Genomic DNA, 23057 nt, shown 5'->3' with positions numbered 1-23057 from the left:
CATCAGTAACACACTACGCGCCAGGAACTCAAATCCTGCAGTGCCAGACGTGTCCCCCTGCTTAAGCCAGTACATGTCCAGGCCCGTCTGAAGTTTGCTAGAGTGCATTTGGATGATCCAGAAGAGGATTGGGAGAATGTCATATGGTCAGATGAAACCAAAATATAACTTTTTGGTAAAAACTCAACTCGTCGTGTTTGGAGGACAAAGAATGCTGAGTTGCATCCAAAGAACACCATACCTACTGTGAAGCATGGGGGTGGAAACATCATGCTTTGGGGCTGTTTTTTCTGCAAAGGGACCAGGACGACTGATCCGTGTAAAGGAAAGAATGAATGGGGCCATGTATCGTGAGATTTTGAGTGAAAACCTCCTTCCATCAGCAAGGGCATTGAAGATGAAACGTGGCTGGGTCTTTCAGCATGACAATGATCCCAAACACACCGCCCGGGCAACGAAGGAGTGGCTTCGTAAGAAGCATTTCAAGGTCCTGGAGTGGCCTAGCCAGTCTCCAGATCTCAACCCCATAGAAAATCTTTGGAGGGAGTTGAAAGTCCGTGTTGCCCAGCGACAGGCCCAAAACATCACTGCTCTAGAGGAGATCTGCATGGAGGAATGGGCCAAAATACCAGCAACAGTGTGTGAAAACCTTGTGAAGACTTACAGAAAATACATTGCCAACAAAGGGTATATAACAAAGTATTGAGAAACTTTTGTTATTGACCAAATACTTATTTTCCACCATAATTTGCAAATAAATTCATTAAAATCCTACAATGTGATTTTCTGGATTTCTTTTTCTCAATTTGTCTGTCATAGTTGACGTGTACCTATGATGAAAATTACAGGCCTCTCTCATCTTTTTAAGTGGGAGAACTTGCACAATTGGTGGCTGACTAAATACTTTTTTCCCCCACTGTATGTGTGAAATTAGTTTCGGTGTAGTTTCCATGGGATGGCTGTGCAGGCTGACTGACCGCTTGTTTCCCGCTCATCAAGTTGGATAGAGTCAAGTATATGTTTTGCATTATTCTAAAGGCCTACTGCAACACATAGCATGTTTTCGTTTCCCTTACAATACATTTGATTAGTAATAGAGTTACAGTAAATAAAACAGTCCTGTAACAGCTTCGTTTTACAAAGTAAAACGTAAAACAGAATGGTATCAACCCGCAAGGCGCGCGGTCAAATTATTAACATGAGTGCCAATGCTGATAAATAGGCATACCACAAACTCATCATTACACTATTGTCTTTCTAAATTAAATCAATCTCTTCACCCTCCTTATCAATCATTTAGGCCTAATTTAAATTCAATTGTGAAGTAAGGTGCACAATTATCACCCATTCATCATTAATTCCATAGGGCGGCGCACAATTGGCCCAGCGTCGTCCGGGTTTGGCCGGTGTAGGCCGTCATTGTAAATAAGAATTTGTTCTTAACTGACTTGCCTAGTTAAATAAAGGTTAAATAAAATAAATAAAATAAATTCAGTGAGGAGAGAGACGCATTAGCGCCTAGCTGGGTACCAACGTCCTACAGCACATTGTCTTGGCGGGTTAAGTTGGGAATAGGTGTGAAAAAAACAGTTAAAAAGGCTCTAAATACTTTTCTGTTTGTGATTTTAAAATGTGGACAGACAAAAGAGCAGTGTAATATACAAACATTTAGGAAAGGGTAGGGAAGGAGCAGGACATTTTTTATTTACAAAATCAAACATCAGCAGCCGTTGGCCTACGGCGGTTCTAGTGTTAAGGGAGATATTTGGGGGATGTTATCCCAACGAGCATAAATCAAATAAAATTGTATTTTTCACATGCTTCGTAAAAACAACAGGTGTGTAGACTAACAGTGAAATGCTTACTTAAGGGCCCATCCCAACAATGCAGAGAGAAAAAAAAGAGAAATTATATAAAAATAATAACATGAGGAATAAATACACAATGAGTAAGGTCAATCAGAGAGTTTAACACTACTGTCTACTGTACTGCTATCCTCCTGGATATGGTGATGGCTTCATGGGCACTCTGTGCTGAACCTTAACTTCTCTCCATCTTATTAGTTACTAGTAATCACCCTATACATTCTCATTTCCATTTTGCTGCATACTACTCTACATCTGTGTGTGTGTCTATCTGTGTGTGTGTGTGTGCGTGTGTGTGACAGCTTACTTCAAAGCAGGGGAGTGACAGAGGAGGTGCAGTGAAGAGTTAAGTCCTGGGGAGAAGGGGTGGGGCCGATTGAGAGAGTGGGTCAAATAAACTAACATCCTGCTGACTCTAAGGTCACAGTTCAAAGGTCAGAGGTCACTGTGCTGCATGACCCCAAAGAAGATTCATCCTGGGGTATCCCCCCATCTATCCAACTCAACCGCAACAAGCCCCAAGTATATCAGAAGAGAACACATCATCAGAGAGGAGTGCTTGGAATACTTAAAACATCAACCAATCACACAAGGACCTTGTATTATCCATGATTATTATTTTAGAAAATCATGTTTAAAGTCGTTTACATCAATGTCATGACAAAATGACCATGACATACAGGTAACTGCCCAAATAAACCAAACACCAACATAAAGTGTCTTAATAGGGCGTTGGGCCACCACGAGCCAGAACAGCTTCAAGGTCCCTTGGCATAGATTCTACAAGTGTCTGGAACTCTACTGGAGGGAGGCAACACCATTCTTCCATGAGAAATTCCATAATTTGGTGTTTTGTTGATGGTAGTGGAAAACACTGTCTCAGGCGCAGCTCCAGAATCTCCCATCAGTATTCAATTGGGTTGAGATCCGGTGACTGAGATACACACACACACACACACACACACACACACACACACACACACACACACACACACACACACACACACACACACACAGACAGAAACCCTTTGAACCCCCTATGCTCCTTTGACACCCTTCTCTCAAAGTCACCAAGATCTCTTCTTCTAGCCATGGTAGCCAAAATATTGGGTAACTAGGCATTTTTACACATGACCCTAAGCATGGTCAAGTTTCTTTATTTTGGTGGTTACCTGTATATCACATATGGATGGTGTACTTCATAGATATACAATTTGTAGACACGCACACAACATACACGTACATACGCAAATACACGCGCACACACACGCAAACAGCCAGTCACTGCTGTCAGCTTGCACTTGTTTCAGCGCGTTTGCCCCCATCCACAGTGTTTCCCCTATATACAGTGGGGAGAACAAGTATTTGATACACTGCCGATTTTGCAAGTTTTTCTACTTACAAAGCATGTAGAGGTCTGTAATTTTTATCAAAGGTACACTTCAACTGTGAGAGACGGAATCTAAAACAAAAATTCAGAAAATCACATTGTATGATTTTTAAGTAATACATTTGCATTTTATTGCATGACATAAGTATTTGATCACCTACCAACCAGTAAGAATACTGGCTCTCACAGACCTGTTAGTTTTTCTTTAAGAAGCCCTCCTGTTCTCCACTCATTACCTATATTAACTGAACCTGTTTGAACTCGTTACCTGTATAAAAGACACCTGTCCACACATTCAATCAAACAGACTCCAACCTCTCCACAATGGCCAAGACCCGAGAGCTGTGTAAGGACATCAGGTATAAAACTGTAGACCTGCACAAGGCTGGGATGGGCTACAGGACAATCAAATCAAATCAAATTTTATTGGTCACATGCGCCGAATACAACAGGTGCAGACATTACAGTGAAATGCTTACTTACAGCCCTTAACCAACAGTGCATTTATTTTAAACAAAAAAAGTAAGAATAAAACAACAACAAAAAAAGTGTTGAGAAAAAAAGAGCAGATGTAAAATAAAGTGAGAGTAGGGAGGCTATATATACAGTAAAATAAAGTGACAGTAGGGAGGCTATATATACAGGGGGGTACCGTTGCAGAGTCAATGTGCGGGGGCACCGGCTAGTTGAGGTAGTTGAGGTAATATGTACATGTGGGTAGAGTTAAAGTGACTATGCATAAATACTTAACAGAGTAGCAGCAGCGTAAAAAGGATGGGGTGGGGGGGGCAGTGCAAATAGTCCGGGTAGCCATGATTAGCTGTTCAGGAGTCTTATGGCTTGGGGGTAGAAGCTGTTGAGAAGTCTTTTGGACCTAGACTTGGCACTCCGGTACCGCTTGCCGTGCGGTAGCAGAGAGAACAGTCTATGACTAGGGTGGCTGGAGTCTTTGACAATTTTGAGGGCCTTCCTCTGACACCGCCTGGTATAGAGGTCCTGGATGGCAGGGAGCTTTGCCCCAGTGATGTACTGGGCCGTACGCACTACCCTCTGTAGTGCCTTGCGGTCAGAGGCCAAGCAGTTGCCATACCAGGCGGTGATGCAACCAGTCAGGATGCTCTCGATGGTGCAGCTGTAGAATTTTTTGAGGATCTGAGGACCCATGCCAAATCTTTTTAGTCTCCTGAGGGGGAATAGGCTTTGTCGTGCCCTCTTCACGACTGTCTTGGTGTGTTTGGACCATGATAGTTCGTTGGTGATGTGGACACCAAGGAACTTGAAGCTCTCAACCTGTTCCACTACAGCCCCGTCGATGAGAATGGGGGCGTGCTCAGTCCTCTTTTTTTTCCTGTAGTCCACAATCATCTCCTTTGTCTTGGTCACGTTGAGGGAGAGGTTGTTGTCCTGGCACCACACGGCCAGATCTCTGACCTCCTCCCTATAGGCTGTCTCATCGTTGTCGGTGATCAGGCCTACCACTGTTGTGTCGTCGGCAAACTTAATGATGGTGTTGGAGTCGTGCCTGGCCATGCAGTCATGGGTGAACAGAGAGTACAGGAGGGGGACTGAGCACGCACCCCTGAGGGGCCCCCCGTGTTGAGGATCAGTGTGGCAGATGTGTTGTTACCTACCCTTACCACCTGGGGGGCGGCCCGTCAGGAAGTCCAGGATCCAGTTGCAGAGGGAGGTGTTTAGTCCCAGGATCCTTAGCTTAGTGATGAGCTTAGAGGGCACTATGGTGTTGAATGCTGAGCTGTAGTCAATGAATAGCATTCTCACATAGGTGTTCCTCTTGTCCAGGTGGGAAAGGGCAGTGTGGAGTGCGATAGAGATTGCATCATCTGTGGATCTGTTGGGGCGGTATGCAAATTGGAGTGGGTCTAGGGTTTCTGGGATTATGCTGTTGATGTGAGCCATGACCAGTCTTTCAAAGCACTTCATGGCTACAGACGTCAGTGCTACGGGTCGGTAGTCATTTAGGCAGGTTATCTTAGAGTTCTTGGGCACGGGGACTATGGTGGTCTGCTTGAAACATGTTGGTATTACAGACTCAGTCAGGGACATGTTGAAAATGTCAGTGAAGACACTTGCCAGTTGGTCAGCACATGCTCGGAGTACACGTCCTGGTAATCCGTCTGGCCCTGCGGCCTTGTGAATGTTGACCTGCTTAAAAGTCTTACTCACATCGGCTACGGAGAGCGTGATCACATAGTCATCCGGAACAGCTGGTGCTCTCATGCATGCTTCAGTGTTGCTTGCCTCGAAGCGAGCATAGAAGTGGTTTAGCTCGTCTGGTAGGCTTGTGTCACTGGGCAGCTCGCGGCTGTGCTTCCCTTTGTAGTCTGTAATAGTTTTCAAGCCCTGCCACATCCGATGAGCGTCAGAGCCAGTGTAGTATGATTCAATCTTAGACCTGTATTGACTCTTTGCCTGTTTGATGGTTCGTCGGAGGTCATAGCGGGATTTCTTATAAGCGTCCGGGTTAGAGTCCCGTTCCTTGAAAGCGGCAGCTCTACCCTTTAGCTCAGTGCGGATGTTTCCTGTAATCCATGGCTTCTGGTTGGGGTATGTACGTACGGTCACTGTGGGGGACGACATCATCGATGCACTTATTGATGAAGCCAGTGACTGATGTGGTGTACTCCTCAATGCTGTCTGAAGAATCCCGGAACATGTTCCAGTCTGTGCTAGCAAAACAGTCCTGTAGCTTAGCATCTGCGTCATCTGACCACTTTTTTATTAACCGAATCACTGGTGCTTCCTGCTTCAGTTTTTGCTTATAAGCAGGAATCAGGAGGATAGAGTTATGGTCAGATTTGCCAAATGGAGGGCGAGGGAGAGCTTTGTATGCGTCTCTGTGTGTGGAGTAAAGGTGGTCTAGAGTTTTTTTCCCTCTGGTTGCACATTTAACATGCTGGTAGAAATTAGGTAGAACGGATTTAAGTTTCCCTGCATTAAAGTCCCCGGCCACTAGGAGCGCTGCATCTGGATGAGCGTTTTCCTGTTGATTAATGGCCTTGTACAACTCATTTAGTGCAATCTTAATGCCAGCATTGGTTTGTGGTGGTAAATAGACAGCTATGAAAAATATAGATGAAAACTCTCTTGGTAAATAGTGTGGTCTACAGCTTATCATAAGATACTCTACCTCAGGCGAGCAAAACCTCGAGACTTCCTTAGTATTTGATTTTGTGCACCAGCTGTTGTTTACAAATATACAGAGACCGCCACCCCTTGTCTTACCAGAGTCAGACGTTCTGTCCTGCCGATGTAGCGTATAGCCTGCTAGCTGAATGTTATCATTGTTGTCGTTCAGCCACGACTCCGTGAAACATAAGATATTACAGTTTTTAATGTCCCGTTGGTAGGATAACCGTAATCTTAAATCGTCCATTTTATTCTCAAAAGATTGAACGTTGGCTAATAGGATTGATGGGAGAGGCAGTTTACTCGCTCGCCGTCGGATCCTTACAAGGCACCCGGATCTGCGTCCGCGATATCTCCGTCTCTTCCTCACGCGAATGACGGGGATCTGGGCCTTGTCGGGTGTCTGTAGGATATCCTTCGCGACCGCCTCGTTGAAGAAAAAATCTTCGTCCAATGCGAGGTGAGTAATCGCTGTCCTGATATCCAGAAGCTCTTTTTGGTTATAAGAGACGATGGCAGAAACATTATGTACAAAATAAATTACAAATAACGCGGAAAAACACACATAATAGTACAATTGGTTAGAGGGCTGTAAAACGGCAGCCATCTTCTCCGGCGCTGTTCTTCATAGGCAAGCAGCTTGGTGAGAAGGCAACAACTGTTGGCGCAATTATTAGAAAATGGAAGAAGTTCAAGATGACGGTCAATCACCCTCGGTCTGGGGCTCCATGCAAGATCTCACCTCGTGGGGCATCAATGATCATGAGGAAGGTGAGGGATCAGCCCAGAACTACACGGCAGAACCTGGTCAATGACCTGAAGAGAGCTGGGACCACAGTCTCAAAGAAAACCATTAGTAACACACTACGCTGTCATGGATTAAAATCCTGCAGCGCACGCAAGGTCCCCCTGCTCAAGCCAGCGCATGTCAGGGCCCGTCTGAAGTTTGCCAATGACCATCTGGATGATCAAGAGGAGGAATGGGAGAAGGTCATGTGGTCTGATGAGCTAAAAATAGAGCTTTTTGGTCTAAACTCCACTCACCGTGTTTGGAGGAAGAAGAAGGATGAGTACAACCCCAAGAACACCATCCCAACCATGAAGCATGGAGGTAGAAACATCATTCTTTGGGGATGCTTTTCTGCAAAGGGGACAGGACGACTGCACCGTATTGCGGGGAGGATGGATGGGGCCATGTATCGCGAGATCTTGGCCAACAACCTCCTTCCCTCAGTAAGAGCATTGAAGATGTGTCGTGGCTGGGTCTTCCAGCATGACAACGACCCGAAACACACAGCCAGGGCAACTAAGGAGTGGCTCCGTAAGAAGCATCTCAAGGTCCTGGAGAAGCCTAGCCAGTCTCCAGACCTGAACCCAATAGAACATCTTTGGAGGGAGCTGAAAGTCTGTATTGCCCAGCGACAGCCCCGAAACCTGAAGGATCTGGAGAAGGTCTGTATGGAGGAGTGGGCCAAAATCCCTGCTGCAGTGTGTGCAAACCTGGTCAAGACCTACAGGAAACGTATGATCTCTGTAATTGCAAACAAAGGTTTCTGTACCAAATATTAAGTTCTGCTTTTCTGATGTATCAAATACTGATGGCATGCAATAAAATGCAAATTAATTACTTAAAAATCATACTGTGTGATTTTCTGGATTTTTGTTTTAGATTCCGTCTCTCACAGTTGAAGTGTACCTATGATAAAAAATTACAGACCTCTACATGCTTTGTAAGTAAGAAAACCTGCAAAATCGGCAGTGTATCAAATACTTGTTCTCCCCACTGTATATATTTTTTTAATTTAGATGTACCGTATGTATGCCCCAGGAAGACCCCCCCCCCCCCCTCTTCTTCCAGGAAGATTATAACACACTTAACCCCGAAATGTTTTGAATTTTTCACTATCATTGTAAAGCCCTAGTTATTTTGTTGCTTCGACAAAGTCATTTCTGAAAACTATTGTGTATTTTATGTGATTAGTGATTCATTTTGGCTATTTTCTGGTGTTTTGTGGTGGAAAACTGAGTGGGTCGAGCATAACACGTCAACCCTGTTACCCAAAGATAGACCGGCTTGCATTCAATTGACCCTCCCTGTTGCACACAACATGCTTCCATTTCCCCTGTCAAAAGGGGATTTATGGCAGATTTAAGACGGAATCATCAACCATGTTACTTTATTTGGCACTTCATAGGCTCTTAATTTAATTTAAAACCTCTTGAGATGGGAAAACGTATTTGTTATTACAATGTGCTCTTTATGACAGAATGTTAAAATGAGGTGAAATCAAATGTTTTTGTCACCAAGTTACACATCTCAAAAGGCACCGAATTGGTGGAACGACCCAACTACAGGCTAATGCCAAAGTGTGAGAAATATTGCATGGCCTCCTGCAGAGGGAGAGAGGGTGACAGAGTGGGCGAGAGAGAGAGAGGGCGACAGAGTGAGAGCGAAAGCGAGAGAGAGAGAGAGAGGGCGACAGAGTGAGAGCGAGAGAGAGAGAGAGAGGGCGACAGAGTGAGAGCGAGAGCGAGAGAGAGAGAGAGAGAGAGAAAGAGAAAGAGAGAGAGAGAGTCTCCTCATTATGTGAATTGGGAGTTATTCCAGTTGAAATATTTATTAAGATATTAATATGGGCTCTTCCCCTTCATCTCTTCTCTGATGATATGCTCACACAGCTCTATCTCTCTGCTCCTCACTACGTCTGACCTCTCTATCTCTGTAACCCACACACAGCCTGCTACCAACCCTTAGTAAACTTTTGGAAATAATTGCGTTTGACCAGATACAATGCTATTTCACAGTAAACAAATTAACTGACTTTCAGCATGCTTATAGGGAAGGGCACTCAACATGTATTGCACGTACACAAATTACTGATGTTTGGTTGAAAGAAACTGATAATAAGAAGCTTGTGGGAGCTGTTTTGTCAGACTTCAGTGCAGCTTTTGACATTATCGATCATAATCTGCTTCTGGAAATACCTGTGTGTTATGGCTTTACATCCCCTGCTAAATCGTGAGTCGAGAGTTAACTGTCTAACAGAACACAGAGGGTGTTCTTTAATGGAAGCCTCTCCAACATAATCCAGGTAATGACCTGCCACTGGCACTGAGTAAGGCCTGTGTGTCTATGTATGCTGATGACTCAACATTATACACGTCAACTACCAAAGCAAGTGAAATCACTGCAACACTTAAAGAGCTGCAGTCAGTTTTAGAATGGGTGGCAAGTAATTAGCTAGTACTAAATATTTCAAAAACGAAAAGCATTGTATTTGGGACAAACAATTGCCTAAATCCTAAACCTCAACTACATTTTGCAATGAATAATGTGGAAATTGAGGAAGTTGAGGAGACTAAACTGCTTGGTGTAACCCTGGATTGTAAACTGTCATGGTCCAAACATATATATATATATATATATTTTTTTTTTATTTCACCTTTATTTAACCAGGTAAACCAGTTGAGAACAAGTTCTCATTTACAACTGCGATTGATGCAACGGTAGCTAAGATGGGGAGAGGTCTGTCCCTAATAATGACATTGCTATCAACAAAACAAGTCCTACAGCCCCTAGTTTTGTCCCACCTGGACTACTGCCCAGTCATATGGTCAAGTGCCACAAAGAGGGACATAGGTAAAAACTGTTGTCCCAGAAGAGAGCAGCAAGGATGGCCTTTAAATGTACATGGAGAGATAACATCAATGACATGCATGTCAATCTCGCCTGGCTCAAAGTAGAGGAGAGATTGACTTCATCACTACTTGTATTTGTGAGAAGTGACATGTTGAATGCACCGAGCTGTCTGTTTAAACTACTAGCACACAGCTCAAACACCCATGCATACCCCACAAGACATGCCACAATGGGTCTCTTCATAGTCCTCAAGTCCAGAACAGACTCCGGGAAACGCATAGTACTACACAGAGCCATGACTACATTGAATTCTATTCCACATCAAGTAGGTCAAATCTGATTTTTAAAAAGGATACAACTACACCTTATGGAACAAATCGGACTGTGACGAGACACACGCATACACACTCTAGCACACACACTTTACGCACACGTACATTGTAATATTGCTGAATGGTGATATTATAATTTTTGTATTGTAGATATATAGTGGTGAAATAATGTTATATGATGTACTTTTAAAAAAAAAATGTTTTTGTGTGATGTAAGTGCCTTAATGTTTTTGGACCCGAGGAAGAGTAGCTGCTGCCTTGGCAGCTAACGGGGATCCCTAATTAATACAAATACACCCTCACACACAAACAAACGTCCAGAGGTCAATATCAGAGATGACACTTAAGAGCCTTGACCCTTGTGTTATAATGTATGTGTTGTGTGTGTGTGTGTGTGCGTGCTCGTATCTGTGCATGTGTTTGTGCATACTAGGGTTGAATGGCGGGAACCCGGTTACGGATAAATAACTGCGATAAACCAGTAAATTATAATACATTATTTATATGCACAGCATGGCGTGAAATGGAACTGTTAAATTATATGCGTCTAAATATGGCTTCTCTATGGCATGATGACTCATCAACGCTCAGGGTGGGGACAGACCCTCTCAGTATGGTGCGCAGTTCACAATGCATGTAGACCTATCATCTCATCATGATAACCTTTTTTCTTGTGACAGGTAGGCCTACATTTGCTGCCAGCATAGTCTATGCTATAGTAATATAAAGACCAAATGCGCGTCTAATTTACCCATCTCCATCTGGCTTTATTGTAAAGATGTTATTTTTTTTTGCACCTGCAGAGTTTTAAAACAGTGTATCACACTGTTGCTTTAAAGCAGTGCACGCGTGAGCACTCTCTCACAGTCTTGGTCTCTCTCCATCAATTCCATTAAAATTGCATGCAAAATAGATAATCCTGTTCTAGATTGATATATTGCCCTATATATAGATGTCATAGGCTACCGCTTTATGGTAATACATTAAATGCAGTATTAGCCTGATATTGAGCTAATTAATGATGGGTTATATAATAAACTTTTAACCTATAGCCTCTGTCCCTTGCGCAATACCCACGCACTTGTGCTCCGCTGGCCTCTCCTTAAAAAATGCTCCTTAGCTCTTGGAGTCCCATGCAAGAAAAGCTAGACTAGAATACTCATGTTTCATCAGCTGTCCGGGTGGCTGGTGTCAGACGATCCCGCAGGTGAAGAAGCCGGATGTGGATGTACTTGACTGACGTGGTTACACATGGTCTGCGGTTGTGAGGCCGGTTGGACGTACTGCCAAATACTCTAAAACGACGTTGGAGGCAGCTTATGTTAGAGAAATTAACATTAAATTATATGGCAATAGCTCTGGTGGACATTCCTGCAGTCAGCATGCCAATTGCACGCTCCCTCAAAACTTGAGACATCTGTGTCATTGTGTTGTGTGACAAAGCTGCACATTTTAGAGTGTCCTTTTATTGTTCCCAGCACAAGGTGCACCTGTGTAATGATCATGTGGTTTAATCAGCTTCTTGATATGCCACACCTGTCAGGTGGTTGGATTAATTTGGCAAAGGAGAAATGCTCACTAACAGGGATGTAAACAAATTTGAGTACAACATTTGAGAGAAATAAGCTTTTTGTGCATATGGGACATTTCTGGGATCTTTTATTTCAGCTCATGAAACATGGGAACAACACTTTATATGTTGCATTTATATTATTGTTCAGTATATATGCTTTATAATGCTTCTGAATGACACTTCTGGTTTTGGCGAGAAATACCGGGTCACCCAGGAAAAAAGTGATTTATTCTCGGGATGGAACATTTGTAAAATACCGGAAAATATTCAATCCTAGTATCTAACAACGTGCAAATGTGTAAGCAACCTGTGCAATAAAGTGCCACATTCGAATAAACACATTCAAGAATTGTTGTTTTAGTTGTATTTCAATGAACACAAAGATTACTTCTGTAAGTTTACTACAAAAAAAGATGATTCATAAAAAACATGTCTAATGTAAGAGTGAGCTAAATAGTGATGATGGGGGAATTGAAGCCATCTTTAAGGCGATTATATAATAATATACAGTTGAAGTCGGAAGTTTACATACACCTTAGCCAAATACATTTAAACTCAGTTTTTCACAATTCCTGACATTTAATGCTACTAAAAAGTCTCTGTCTTAGGTCAGTTAGGATCACCACTTTATTTTAAGAATGTGAAATGTCAGAATAATAGTAGAGAGAAATATTTATTTCAGCTTGATTTCTTTCATCACATTCCCAGTGGGTCAGAAGTTTACATACACTCAATTAGTATTTGGTAGCATTGCCTTTAAATTGTTTAACTTTGTCAAACGTTTCGGGTAGCCTTCCACAAGCTTCCCACAATAAATTGGGTGAATTTTGGCCCATTCCTCCTGACAGGGCTGGTGTAACTGAGTCAGGTTTGTAGGCCTCCTTGCTCGCACACGCTTTTTCAGTTCTGCCCAAACAATGTCTATCGGATTGAGGTCAGGGCTTTGTGATGGCCACTCCAATACCTTGACTTTGTTGTCCTTAAGCCATTTTGCCACAACTTTGGAAGTATGCTTGGGGTCATTGTCCATTTGGAAGACCCATTTGCAACCAAGATTTAACTTCCTGACTGATGTCTTGAGATGTTGCTTCAATATATCCACATAATTTTCCTTCCTCATGATGCAATCTATTTTGTGAAGTGCACAAGTCACTCCTGCAGCAAAGCACCCCCACAGCATGATGCTGCCACCCCCATGCTTCACGGTTGGGATGGCGTTCTTCAGCTTGCAAGTGACCCCCTTTTTCCTGCAAACATAACGATGGTCATTATGGCCAAACTGTTATATTTTTGTTTCATCAGACCAGAGGACATTTCTCCAAAAAGTACGATCTTTGACCCCATGTGCAGTTGCAAACCGTAGTCTGGCTTTTTTATGGCGGTTTTGGAGCAGTGGCTTCTTCCTTGCTGAGCATCCTTTCAGGTTTTGTCGATATAGGACTTGTTTTACTGTGGATATAGATACTTTTGTACCTGTTTCCTCCAGCATTTTCACAAGGTCCTTTGCTGTTGTTCTGGGATTGATTTGCACTTTACGCACCAAAGTACGTTCATCTCTAGGAGACAGAACGCGTCTCCTTCCTGAGCGGTATGACAGCTGTGTGGTCCCATGGTGTTTATACTTGCGTACTATTGTTTGTACAGATGAATGCGGTACCTTCAGGCATTTGGAAATTGCTCCCAAGGATGAACCAGACTTGTGGAGGTCTAACAATTTTTTTTCTGAGGTCTCAAATGATGTCAATTAGCCTATCAGAAGCTTCTAAAGCCATGACATCATTTTCTGAAAATGTCCAAGCTGTTTAAAGGCACAGTCAACTTAGTGTATGTAAACTTCTGACCCACTGGAATTGTGATACAGTGAATTATAAGTGAAATAATCTGTCTATAAACAATTGTTGGAAAAATTACTTGTGTCATTCACAAAGTAGATGTCCTAACCGACTTGCCAAAACTATAGTTTGTTAACAAATAAATTTGTGGAGTGGTTGAAAAACGAGTTTTAATGACTCCAACCTAAGTGTATGTAAACTTACGACTTCAACTGTATATGTCATTTAGCAGACGCTTTTGGCGATATAACAGAGTAAACTAATGCGCTACTGCTAATAAGCCCATATTAGAGTGTGGGTAGAGGTACTATCAGAAGAGCAAGGCAGAGAGAAAAGAGGCACTGTTGACAGCTCAGCCGTCAGTCCCACTGAGACCACGAGGCCTGTCAGAGACGACCGACTGACATCTCTCACACACCACACACAGCACAAATACAAATGGATGGATACGTATGCACACACACACACACACACTGGTGTGATGCTACAGCCATCAACCGAGATGAGACAAAGAGGATCGTATCTTCTTACATTCTCGTCACGTTAAAACTCACAACTGGCCTTCTACACACCACCCTACAAATTCGCTACTTCACTCTACTGCATTATGAGAAACCAAGTCTGTGTGGATGGACAACAGGTCAAAGCCTTGAAGATGACGTGACCTTAATCCGGTTATGTTAGGTGTGACGGAAGGCCTGAATTGAGGCAACTTTGTTTCCATTTCTCATAACAGTGGACATATTTGTTTGGATCACTGACATATTCCATTATCAATCAGAGACGAGGAACGAGAGTGTATGGGAAGGTGGGCGAAGTGTGTGTGATGTGCTAGTGTGTGTGTGGTGTATATATGGTGTACGTGTTTGGGAGATAATAATCCCAGCGGTCAACAGTTTGAGGAGACAGAGCTGATCTGACGAGCGAGCGAGCGAGAAAGAGAGAGAGCGCCATGTGGTTAACACTCCACACAGCCTGACCACACAAGAGAGCCTCTCTTTCCCTCTCTCGCCCTCTTCACCCTCCCTCCCTCCCTCCCTCTGTAACCCTCTCCTTTCTCCACCTTTCTCTTCCTCCCTCGATCCCAAACTCTCCCCATCCACCTCCCCATCCCTTCTTTTAGATCGCCGTCTATCACATTCTTATCCCCCTCCTCCACCACCCCTCCCTCCCTCGCTCACCCGTATGGGGATCTGTTCCGTCTCGCTCTCCCTCTGCGGGTTGCGGTACTTCTCGTAGAAGTCCCTCTTCTTCTTGCCCTCCCGGTCGTCCTTGCGCTCTCTCTTCTCGGCGGGTTCGTCCGAGGCCTCGGGGGAGGGCAGGGGCGCGGGCTTGGCCGGCCTCTCCACCTCCAGGTGGTTCTCATTGGGGTTGAGCACCATCACACTGTAGCCTTCCTGGAAGACAACACACACAAATGTTAGTCAGAGTCCACGCATTCCGCCTCAGACTCATGTCTGTGTCTCTGGCTGCGTGTCTCTGGCTGTGTGTCTCTGGCTGTGTGTGTGTGTGTGTGTGTCTCTGGCTGTGTGTGTGTGTGTGTGTGTGTGTGTGTTTTAGGCGATTGCAGCTGATTTCCAGTTATTGTATGGCCAATAGTGAGTGGCAGCTGTGCCAGGGTGGTGGGGCAGAGACAGTCAGAGGGGCCATGGCATGGTAGCAGTTTAGAACAGCAGAACTATTGGATGCAGGATTAGAAGTCAGTGACAGGGGTCTCAGCCAGTGAATAGCATTTAGTGAGTCCAAAGGCCAGGTGTCACTTACTATCAAAACGAATCGATCCCTCCGTCACTCAAGAGTTAGGGGCTGTCGTATACATGCGTGTGATCAGTGTGTGTGCGTCCATGCACGCGCACGTGTATGTGTGTGTGTAACTGCAATCCATGTTTTGTGAGGATAACAAGGGGCATACAATTATTAACAGAAACAAAACACAAATGAACAAACAAATTCTAACTCTTAAAATGGCAATATGCTGTAAAATTAACATAAGGTAGTAAAAAAATCTTAAAAGTAAAAAAAATGTGCTGTAAGTTATTAGGAATTGAAACAGGCAGAAACTATTATGGTCAGGGGAAGTTTTCACAAGGCCTTAGTGGCTTCAACTCTGAAGACATTTTTAATTAAGTGTATTTATTATCCCAAGCACTCTGAAACTAAAGCAGGAAACGGAGGGATTCCTTTTACATTTTGGCTGCACTTCACACACACACACACACTCAACCTCTGTACACACACACACACACACCGAACACACGCACTAAACACACACACAAAAAATTGGCAGATCTGAACTGACAGAAATGTTTTTTTGAAGACAAGTGTAGGAGTAGGTGAGGAAATGTCGCTCTGATTCCTCCCAGAATCGCCATCACACACTGTCTACACACTGCAGCATGTCTCCTCCGTTTTAATAAGTGTTAACACAATTTGTATGTGTGTGTGTGTCCCTGTTCCGCCCGTCGATGTCAAACCTGCCCCACACATTAGCACCTGGTGTGTGTTGACAACAGCAAAATGACATGTTCACACGTCCATAACATTCTTCTTATTCTTAAAACCTCTCCGACCGACAGCTTTAGCCAGAGCCCCCTCCTCTCCCTTTAGGATTATTAGAATCAAACTTTCAGACAGTCTCAAACAAATTAGACAAATCTGAAGAAATTGCAGCAGTGGTAGTACTTTCACAAACAATTATATAATTATTTTATATAAGTATTAATTAAGGGCTTACTTTATTAGGATCTATTTTTGTGTTTTAGGTCATAACTATTTAGCAAAATCTCTGACACTGACACTTACACCTTAATTGCTAGACAAATATTTTGAGTTTAAATATATTCAATTAAATAAATAATTCTGTTTTTAAATCAGCAGAGACTTTTAAAGAAGCTGTAAAATAGAATATGAAGTAATAATTAATTGAATCACAATATTAAGACCAAAAGAGAAGTTGCCAAATTAAACAAATGTGATTAAATACATTTTTCTTCTATAAAAATAACATGGTTATTACCAAACTAAGTACAGGAACAACATCAAAGTTACATCACTCACAGCTGTCCATTAAAACAAGTCAAACAGTATCAAAATATATATATATTTTTAAATCAAACAAAATACTGACAGCCCTATAAAATCCATTAGTCTACACAATATAACATACATTGATATAAATCATCGAACCACACACTGACGGCATTCTCAACTCTATTAGGAAGAAGCCTTTTATTAGGGAGTGGGTAGGATTCTTTAGCTAGAGGAGTTGCTCTGGCTGTTGGCTCTGACGTAAGTTCATTTTCTTCCTGTGTGTTAGTGCTGCGCATAGGGCCCCGCACGACAGCACCACCTGGGCTGGGAGCGGAGCTGGGAGGGAGGGAGGGAGACGTCTTTCTTTCTCCTCTTTTGGGCATACTAGCTATCTGCAGTGGGAGGGAGGGAGTGGTAAAAGAATGGGTCAGGTTCTATTAAAGAGGCTTAGCTCAGTTCAGCACAGGCCCGGGGCTGTCTTTGTTGGCACAGCCACCATGGACGAGTTCACATGGACCTTACGACCGGAGAGAAGAGGAGAAGAAGATGGGAGAGGAGAGGAGATCCGCTCCAGCTTTGTGCCACTGCCCACTGGTGGCAGGCTGGAAAACTGACTGGCAACACTGTCTGTCTTCTTCTAAATCAGAGACGAGGAATGAGAGAGAGAGAGAGAGAGAGAGAGAGAGAGAGAGAGAGAGAGAGAGAGAGAGAGAGAGAGAGAGAGAGAGAGAGAGAGAGAGAGAGAGAGAGAGAGAGAGAGAGAGAGAGAGAGAGAGAGAGAGAGAGAGAGAGAGAGAGAGAGAGAGAGAGAGAGAGAGAGAGAGAGAGAGAGAGAGAGAGAGAGAGAGAGAGAGAGAGAGAGAGAGAGAGAGAGAGAGAGAGAGAGAGAGAGAGAGAGAGAGAGAAAAAAAAGAGAGAGAGAGAGACAGAGAGAGAGAGAGACAGACAGACAGACAGACAGACAGACAGACAGACAGACAGACAGACAGACAGACAGACAGACAGACAGAGACAGAAAAGACAAAAATGGATTGGGGAAGAGAGAGATGGATAAAGTGATAGTCCCTTCATAGAAACACAAGTGTTCAGCCCATCCATCCATCCATCCATCCATCCATCCATCCATCCATCCATCCATCCCTGTGCCTAAGATCCACGCAGCACAAAGGGCAAAGCGTTAACGGGTTAACAACACGAGGCCTACTGAGCTAACGCTAGCCCTGTGTGCCCTAGCCCTGCCTGGGCTAATTGTGGCTAACCCTTACTGCTGCCCAGTCACCCTGAAGCATTACTGTGAGAGGGACCTGTGTCCCCAGCATCACAGATGTGTGCAGTAGGGCCCCGGGTTCACCGCCCAAGTCGGAAACCATCATTTACGCCAACAGAGAAAGGTCTCGGCAGTGTCAGGCAAACACTGGTCTCTGTGTCCATTCCTCGCTCTCACCCTGCTGTCCTGTTCTGTCCAACAGCAACATCATTTTAGACTGAGGGGAAAAGAGAGTTAAGAGGCTAAACTGAAGAGTTTATTTATTAAATCATAAATGTATTCTGGTGTTTCGAATATATTTCAAGTGAACGCCAACAGTAAGTTTGAGGTATTTTTTTTATTAAAGGTGGTGCTATCGCTACGTAGAGGGGAATGATAGATATACTTGTATTTAATAAGAAATTATAATTATGATTTCTAATGATGTATTATATAATTATTACCATAGCGCTGCAGAAAGCAAGATTGGTCTTGATTGTCTCGATTTGCTGTCAGTGTTGAAAATAATCTCACGCTCTAGCTTCGTGTGGACACTGACGTTGGGTCAGTGTTTCTTTATGCAGTGCTTTGCAGGATAAGCTTCACACACACACACACACCCTTCCCATGCCCCTGAGTGCCCTGTGCCACCGTCACACAGAGCCCTGGCCCAGAGGGCAGCGGTCAGAGGGGTCACCCCGGCCCCTCCGAGGGGGACGCACCCCCGTCACCCCGCTCCGGACTCTCTTTAGCGCTCCTTTGTCGGGCCTGTCGTAGACCAGCCGACTCCCCTCAGATAGCACAACAATGGTCGCCGCTCAGGAAGCCCTGCTCTGCCATCAGTCTCTGCCCTCATTCATCTCCCAGCGTGTCACTAACGCCGCTCTGAGTATCAGCCTGACATCACAGATCTTATTATACATCCTATTCAACACTATCAATGGATCTAATCAGTTCGCAAAGAAAGTGCAGATACATATAGACAAAGGATAAACGCAAATGCTGCGCGTCAATGAGAAATATCGATGGGTCATTTCTAACGCTCTGGCTGTTTATTGGACCCAACACGCTTCGATAAAGCTATGCGGTCAGACTGTGGTCATATTTCGCTGTGAGACAGTAGAACGGTAATGAACCATTGTCTGCCTTTTCAGTGGCATGGTTCAAAGGAGGGTAACAGAAAATATGCTAAGTTAGTAGCTCAGTTGGTAGAGCATGGCGCTTGCAGCGCCAGGGTTGTGGGTTCGTTTCCCATGGGGGGCCAGTATGAAACATGTATGCACTCACTAACTGTAAGCCGCTCTGGATAAGAGCATCTGCTAAATGACTAAAATACCTTTAAGACGACGCTAGCTCCATGTTTACAGTTGGGCTGGAATGAAATGAAATGTGCCGAACCAGGCACGTTTCATCTGTATGTGTGTGTGTGTGTGTGTGTGTGTGTGTGTAGTGTCTTTGATGTGTGAGCTCTCATGTAGCAAGCACGGCTTTGGGCACAGCAAAAAGGACAGGCACTTGACAGGTACAAAGCAGGGCTGATAGTGGTCACGGGGCATGTGGGTAGGAGAGGGGATGTTTGCGTGTGTGTGTGTGTGTGTGCGCTTTAGGAAGATGTGTATATAAATGTGTATACTATGGCATTGTATACTATGTAAGAGGGGATCTGTGTTTGAATGAAATAGTCTGCTCGCTACATTATCAGCTATGGCTGGCAACGCTCTGTCTAATCCCTATTGGGGGGTTGATCTTCTGTTAGTATCACGGCAGCTGACACTCCCTTTATCGACACCCTCGGCTACACTTCCTTGTTTCTGTGATAGCCCTCCCGTGATTGGTTGTCGCGACTTGACAGGCAGAGTGCAAAGGCGCGCTCGCCATTGATCAACCAATCAGAAGGCGATGGAGGGAGACAAGGCGGCAACATGTCTGGAGGCTACACTGGGGATAGGAGGCACCAAGGCAGACAGAGAAAAGACCAACTTGGAAAACAAAGCCACATCTAGACACTCGGGTCTCAATTCATGAACACACATTCGCTGCTACCTTTCAGAATGTATTCTATTGAGATGAAACATTAATAAAGCATTACGCTAATACTTGAGATACAGCAGAAAGCATGGGAGGCTATATAGCGAGAGAGAGCGAGAGAGGGAGGGAGAGAGCGAGCGAGACACAGATTTTCTCTTAGAGCCCGTAGAGAAGCATGGGAGGCCCTGGTGGTGGAGCATGCAGGAATGGAAATACAGTTATATGAAATGGGCCCCTCCTGGGCTGAGGCGGGCCCCCCTCTTTCTCAGGGCCACCCCTGCTCTGGGTGACCTTGTCTGTCTCCGGCTCCACGTGGGCTTTTTCAGCAGCCAGGGGCCCATTATCCCCCTCTCCCTCTCTCCTCGTCTCTCCAAGAAACCACACAGCTCGCAAAGCACTGTCAGATTAAGACACTGTACCGCCCCCCAAACCCTCTCTCACACACACACACATACCCCCAACCCCTCTCACACACACCCCACCACCAGCCCTTCTATACCCCCAACCCCTCTCACACACACCCCACCACCAGCCCTTCTATACCCCCAACCCCTATCACACACACCCCACCACCAGCCCTTCTATACCCCCAACCCCTCTCTCACACACCCCACCACCAGCCCTTCTATACATATACAGATGTAGGATCATAATTTGATCAATCTTTTCTTGCTGAGGATTTTCCTGCGCCGCAGGAAATGCAGGTGAGCTCTGTGATTTACATAAATTCACTGAAAACCCACACTAACACATGGTTACATTAACAGTATTCCACTTTTCATTTGACCAGCTAATAGCCTAACCACCGAGCAAGCATCATTAAGGACTAAACATTCAAATCCAGTTGCTGCCGGATTATTTTGCTGTGACTATACAGGTCAAATTAAGATCCGACATCTGTATATCTAACTGAGACCAAGGCGGGGGAGATTTATCTATGCTACTGTGCCAAGTAAATAGATTCACTCACTCACTCACACCAACAAAAGCACCCACAAACAAACCAAATTGACTGTCTAATAAACAGCAGGTGTATTCGTACAACAACATCATGTATTACTGTACAGAGACAGTCAATTCAATGATGCTTTTAACAACAACCTGAACTAGTCTCTGTGATCCTCACTGTGTTTATAATAATGATCAACATTAGCATAATTAGGCCATGTCCTAATCCACAGTAACCTTATATAACAAGTCAAGTTCTGTTCAGAGTGAAAAACAAGGAAGTTTAACCTTGGCATGGATGTGTGCTCAATTAGATATTGTTTACAGGCTCAACTGAATATTTATACAGGAGTTGAAAGTGGAGCGTTGTTGGGGAGGAAGTGAGGAGAATAGGAGTGGTTCATATCCCCCTGTGCCTCAGAATCTTTTCATGTCTGACTTTACGTCTCTCTTTCTACTTCTCTTCTGGACCTGTTTATTTTCAGCACCTCCGCACGGACGCACACACACACGTCAGCGATATGAGCAACACACTTGACGCAAAGCAAAGGCTTCCTCATATCTCAATTATTTATATGTCTCCTGGACGATTTCATCTCAGTAACTCTGCTACATTTAGCTTGCTTTCATTTTTTTGAGCTACTGTAGAGGCTGGTTGACACCAGAGTAGATAGCCCAAATCCCCCAAGGCCCTCTCTACCCTCTCTACCCTCTCTTACTCTCATTCACTCTTTCTGTTACACTCTGTTTCCAATAGAATGGATGAAGGGATGGAAATAGTATTGTGGGTGAAGGCAAACTATAGCAAGTCACAGGCATATTTGAGCTTGAGGAACACAACCAATATTGTTAACTCTACAACACGTGTTAAGAGATTAGGCTGATACTGAATTCCTCTTGTCTGATGAAACTACACACACAGACAGATGTAGACTTGCAAAGTTACACACACACACACACACTTGGTGAGCCCATCCTATGGTGACGCATACACTAGCATACACACTGCTTCATCTGCTCTCAGCACAACACACAGAGGAGGGGGGTTGGTGGGTGGGTGGTGTTGGGAGTTGGATGGAGCATTAATCACCGGTCAGGTGGAATTTGTCAGAGCTATCGATTGTGCAAGTAAATGTTACAGAAGTCATTTGTCAAAAATAAATAAATACAGGAGGGCAACGTGTCAAGCGTTCACGGTGAAGTCACAGTGAACACGCATGCACGCACACACACACACACACACACACTCCTGTGTTTCTGTGGTTACATTAACCAGTCTGCTATAGTTTTCACCATGTGGTGATCACATGATCAACGTTGACCCAACGTTACTAGAGATTAAACAGAGGATCACATGGAACATAAACCTGAACATTAGTTTAATAGATCATCTAGAAACATGATTACCCCTCAAATACATGGACAACCTACCTCGTCTTGCACTATAATAGTATTGCATCCTTGGGTATCGAATCAGTCACCTACAGTAAGTGTCTGTACAATAGATTGTGGTCCACACAGCTCTGAGGCCATACAACAGGGACAAAGACACACTGAGGTAGGGCTAGCTGGAAATAAATACAAATCCCCATTCTCCATTCTTACGCCGTTAGCATTGTGATTTATATATTCTATTGTCTCCCCTTCAGCATACACATCCATTTTTAATGAGGGGAGATATAGATCATGGAATGATCGGTGCCTCCCTATCTTCCGGTCCAACTATTTAATGTATAAATCAGAGCCTTGCACCCGAGTGGGGGAGACGGCCGGGGGAGATGCAGGGGGAGAGGGGGGAGGCAGAAGGTGGCTCGGCCCGGCGCTGGGCCCCCGGAGAATGGTCCTGGAGCTTGCTGGAGGCCAGTATTTGGGGGGGGCATACAGTAGGTAGAGAATCAACAGACCAGGGCCAGTGAAGGGCTTGTATAATCACTACATCACACAAATACATCCCCATAGCAAACCTAGGCCTTATATACTGTACATACCTGTGTTTTGTATACATATTTGTATGACAGGTGTGCGT

General features: G+C 44.2%; 1 protein-coding gene across 4 annotated transcripts in view; it reads right to left on the bottom strand.

Moving 5' to 3' along the window:
• The window catches only part of fam172a (family with sequence similarity 172 member A), a 205046-nt gene that overhangs the window by 114426 nt on the left and 67563 nt on the right, over positions 1-23057 (bottom strand). For all 4 annotated transcript variants that reach the window (XM_041904537.2, XM_041904539.2, XM_041904541.2 and 1 more), the window contains exon 7: positions 14961-15176. In XM_041904537.2, the coding sequence (XP_041760471.1) occupies positions 14961-15176 (216 nt within the window). The remainder of the gene's footprint in view (positions 1-14960; positions 15177-23057) is intronic.

The sequence above is a fragment of the Coregonus clupeaformis genome, chromosome 18, assembly GCF_020615455.1.
Source record: "Coregonus clupeaformis isolate EN_2021a chromosome 18, ASM2061545v1, whole genome shotgun sequence".
In the NCBI taxonomy this organism is placed as follows: domain Eukaryota; kingdom Metazoa; phylum Chordata; class Actinopteri; order Salmoniformes; family Salmonidae; genus Coregonus; species Coregonus clupeaformis.
The sequence above is the reverse complement of the archived record's forward strand: the minus strand, read 5'-3'. Positions and strand labels throughout refer to the sequence as shown.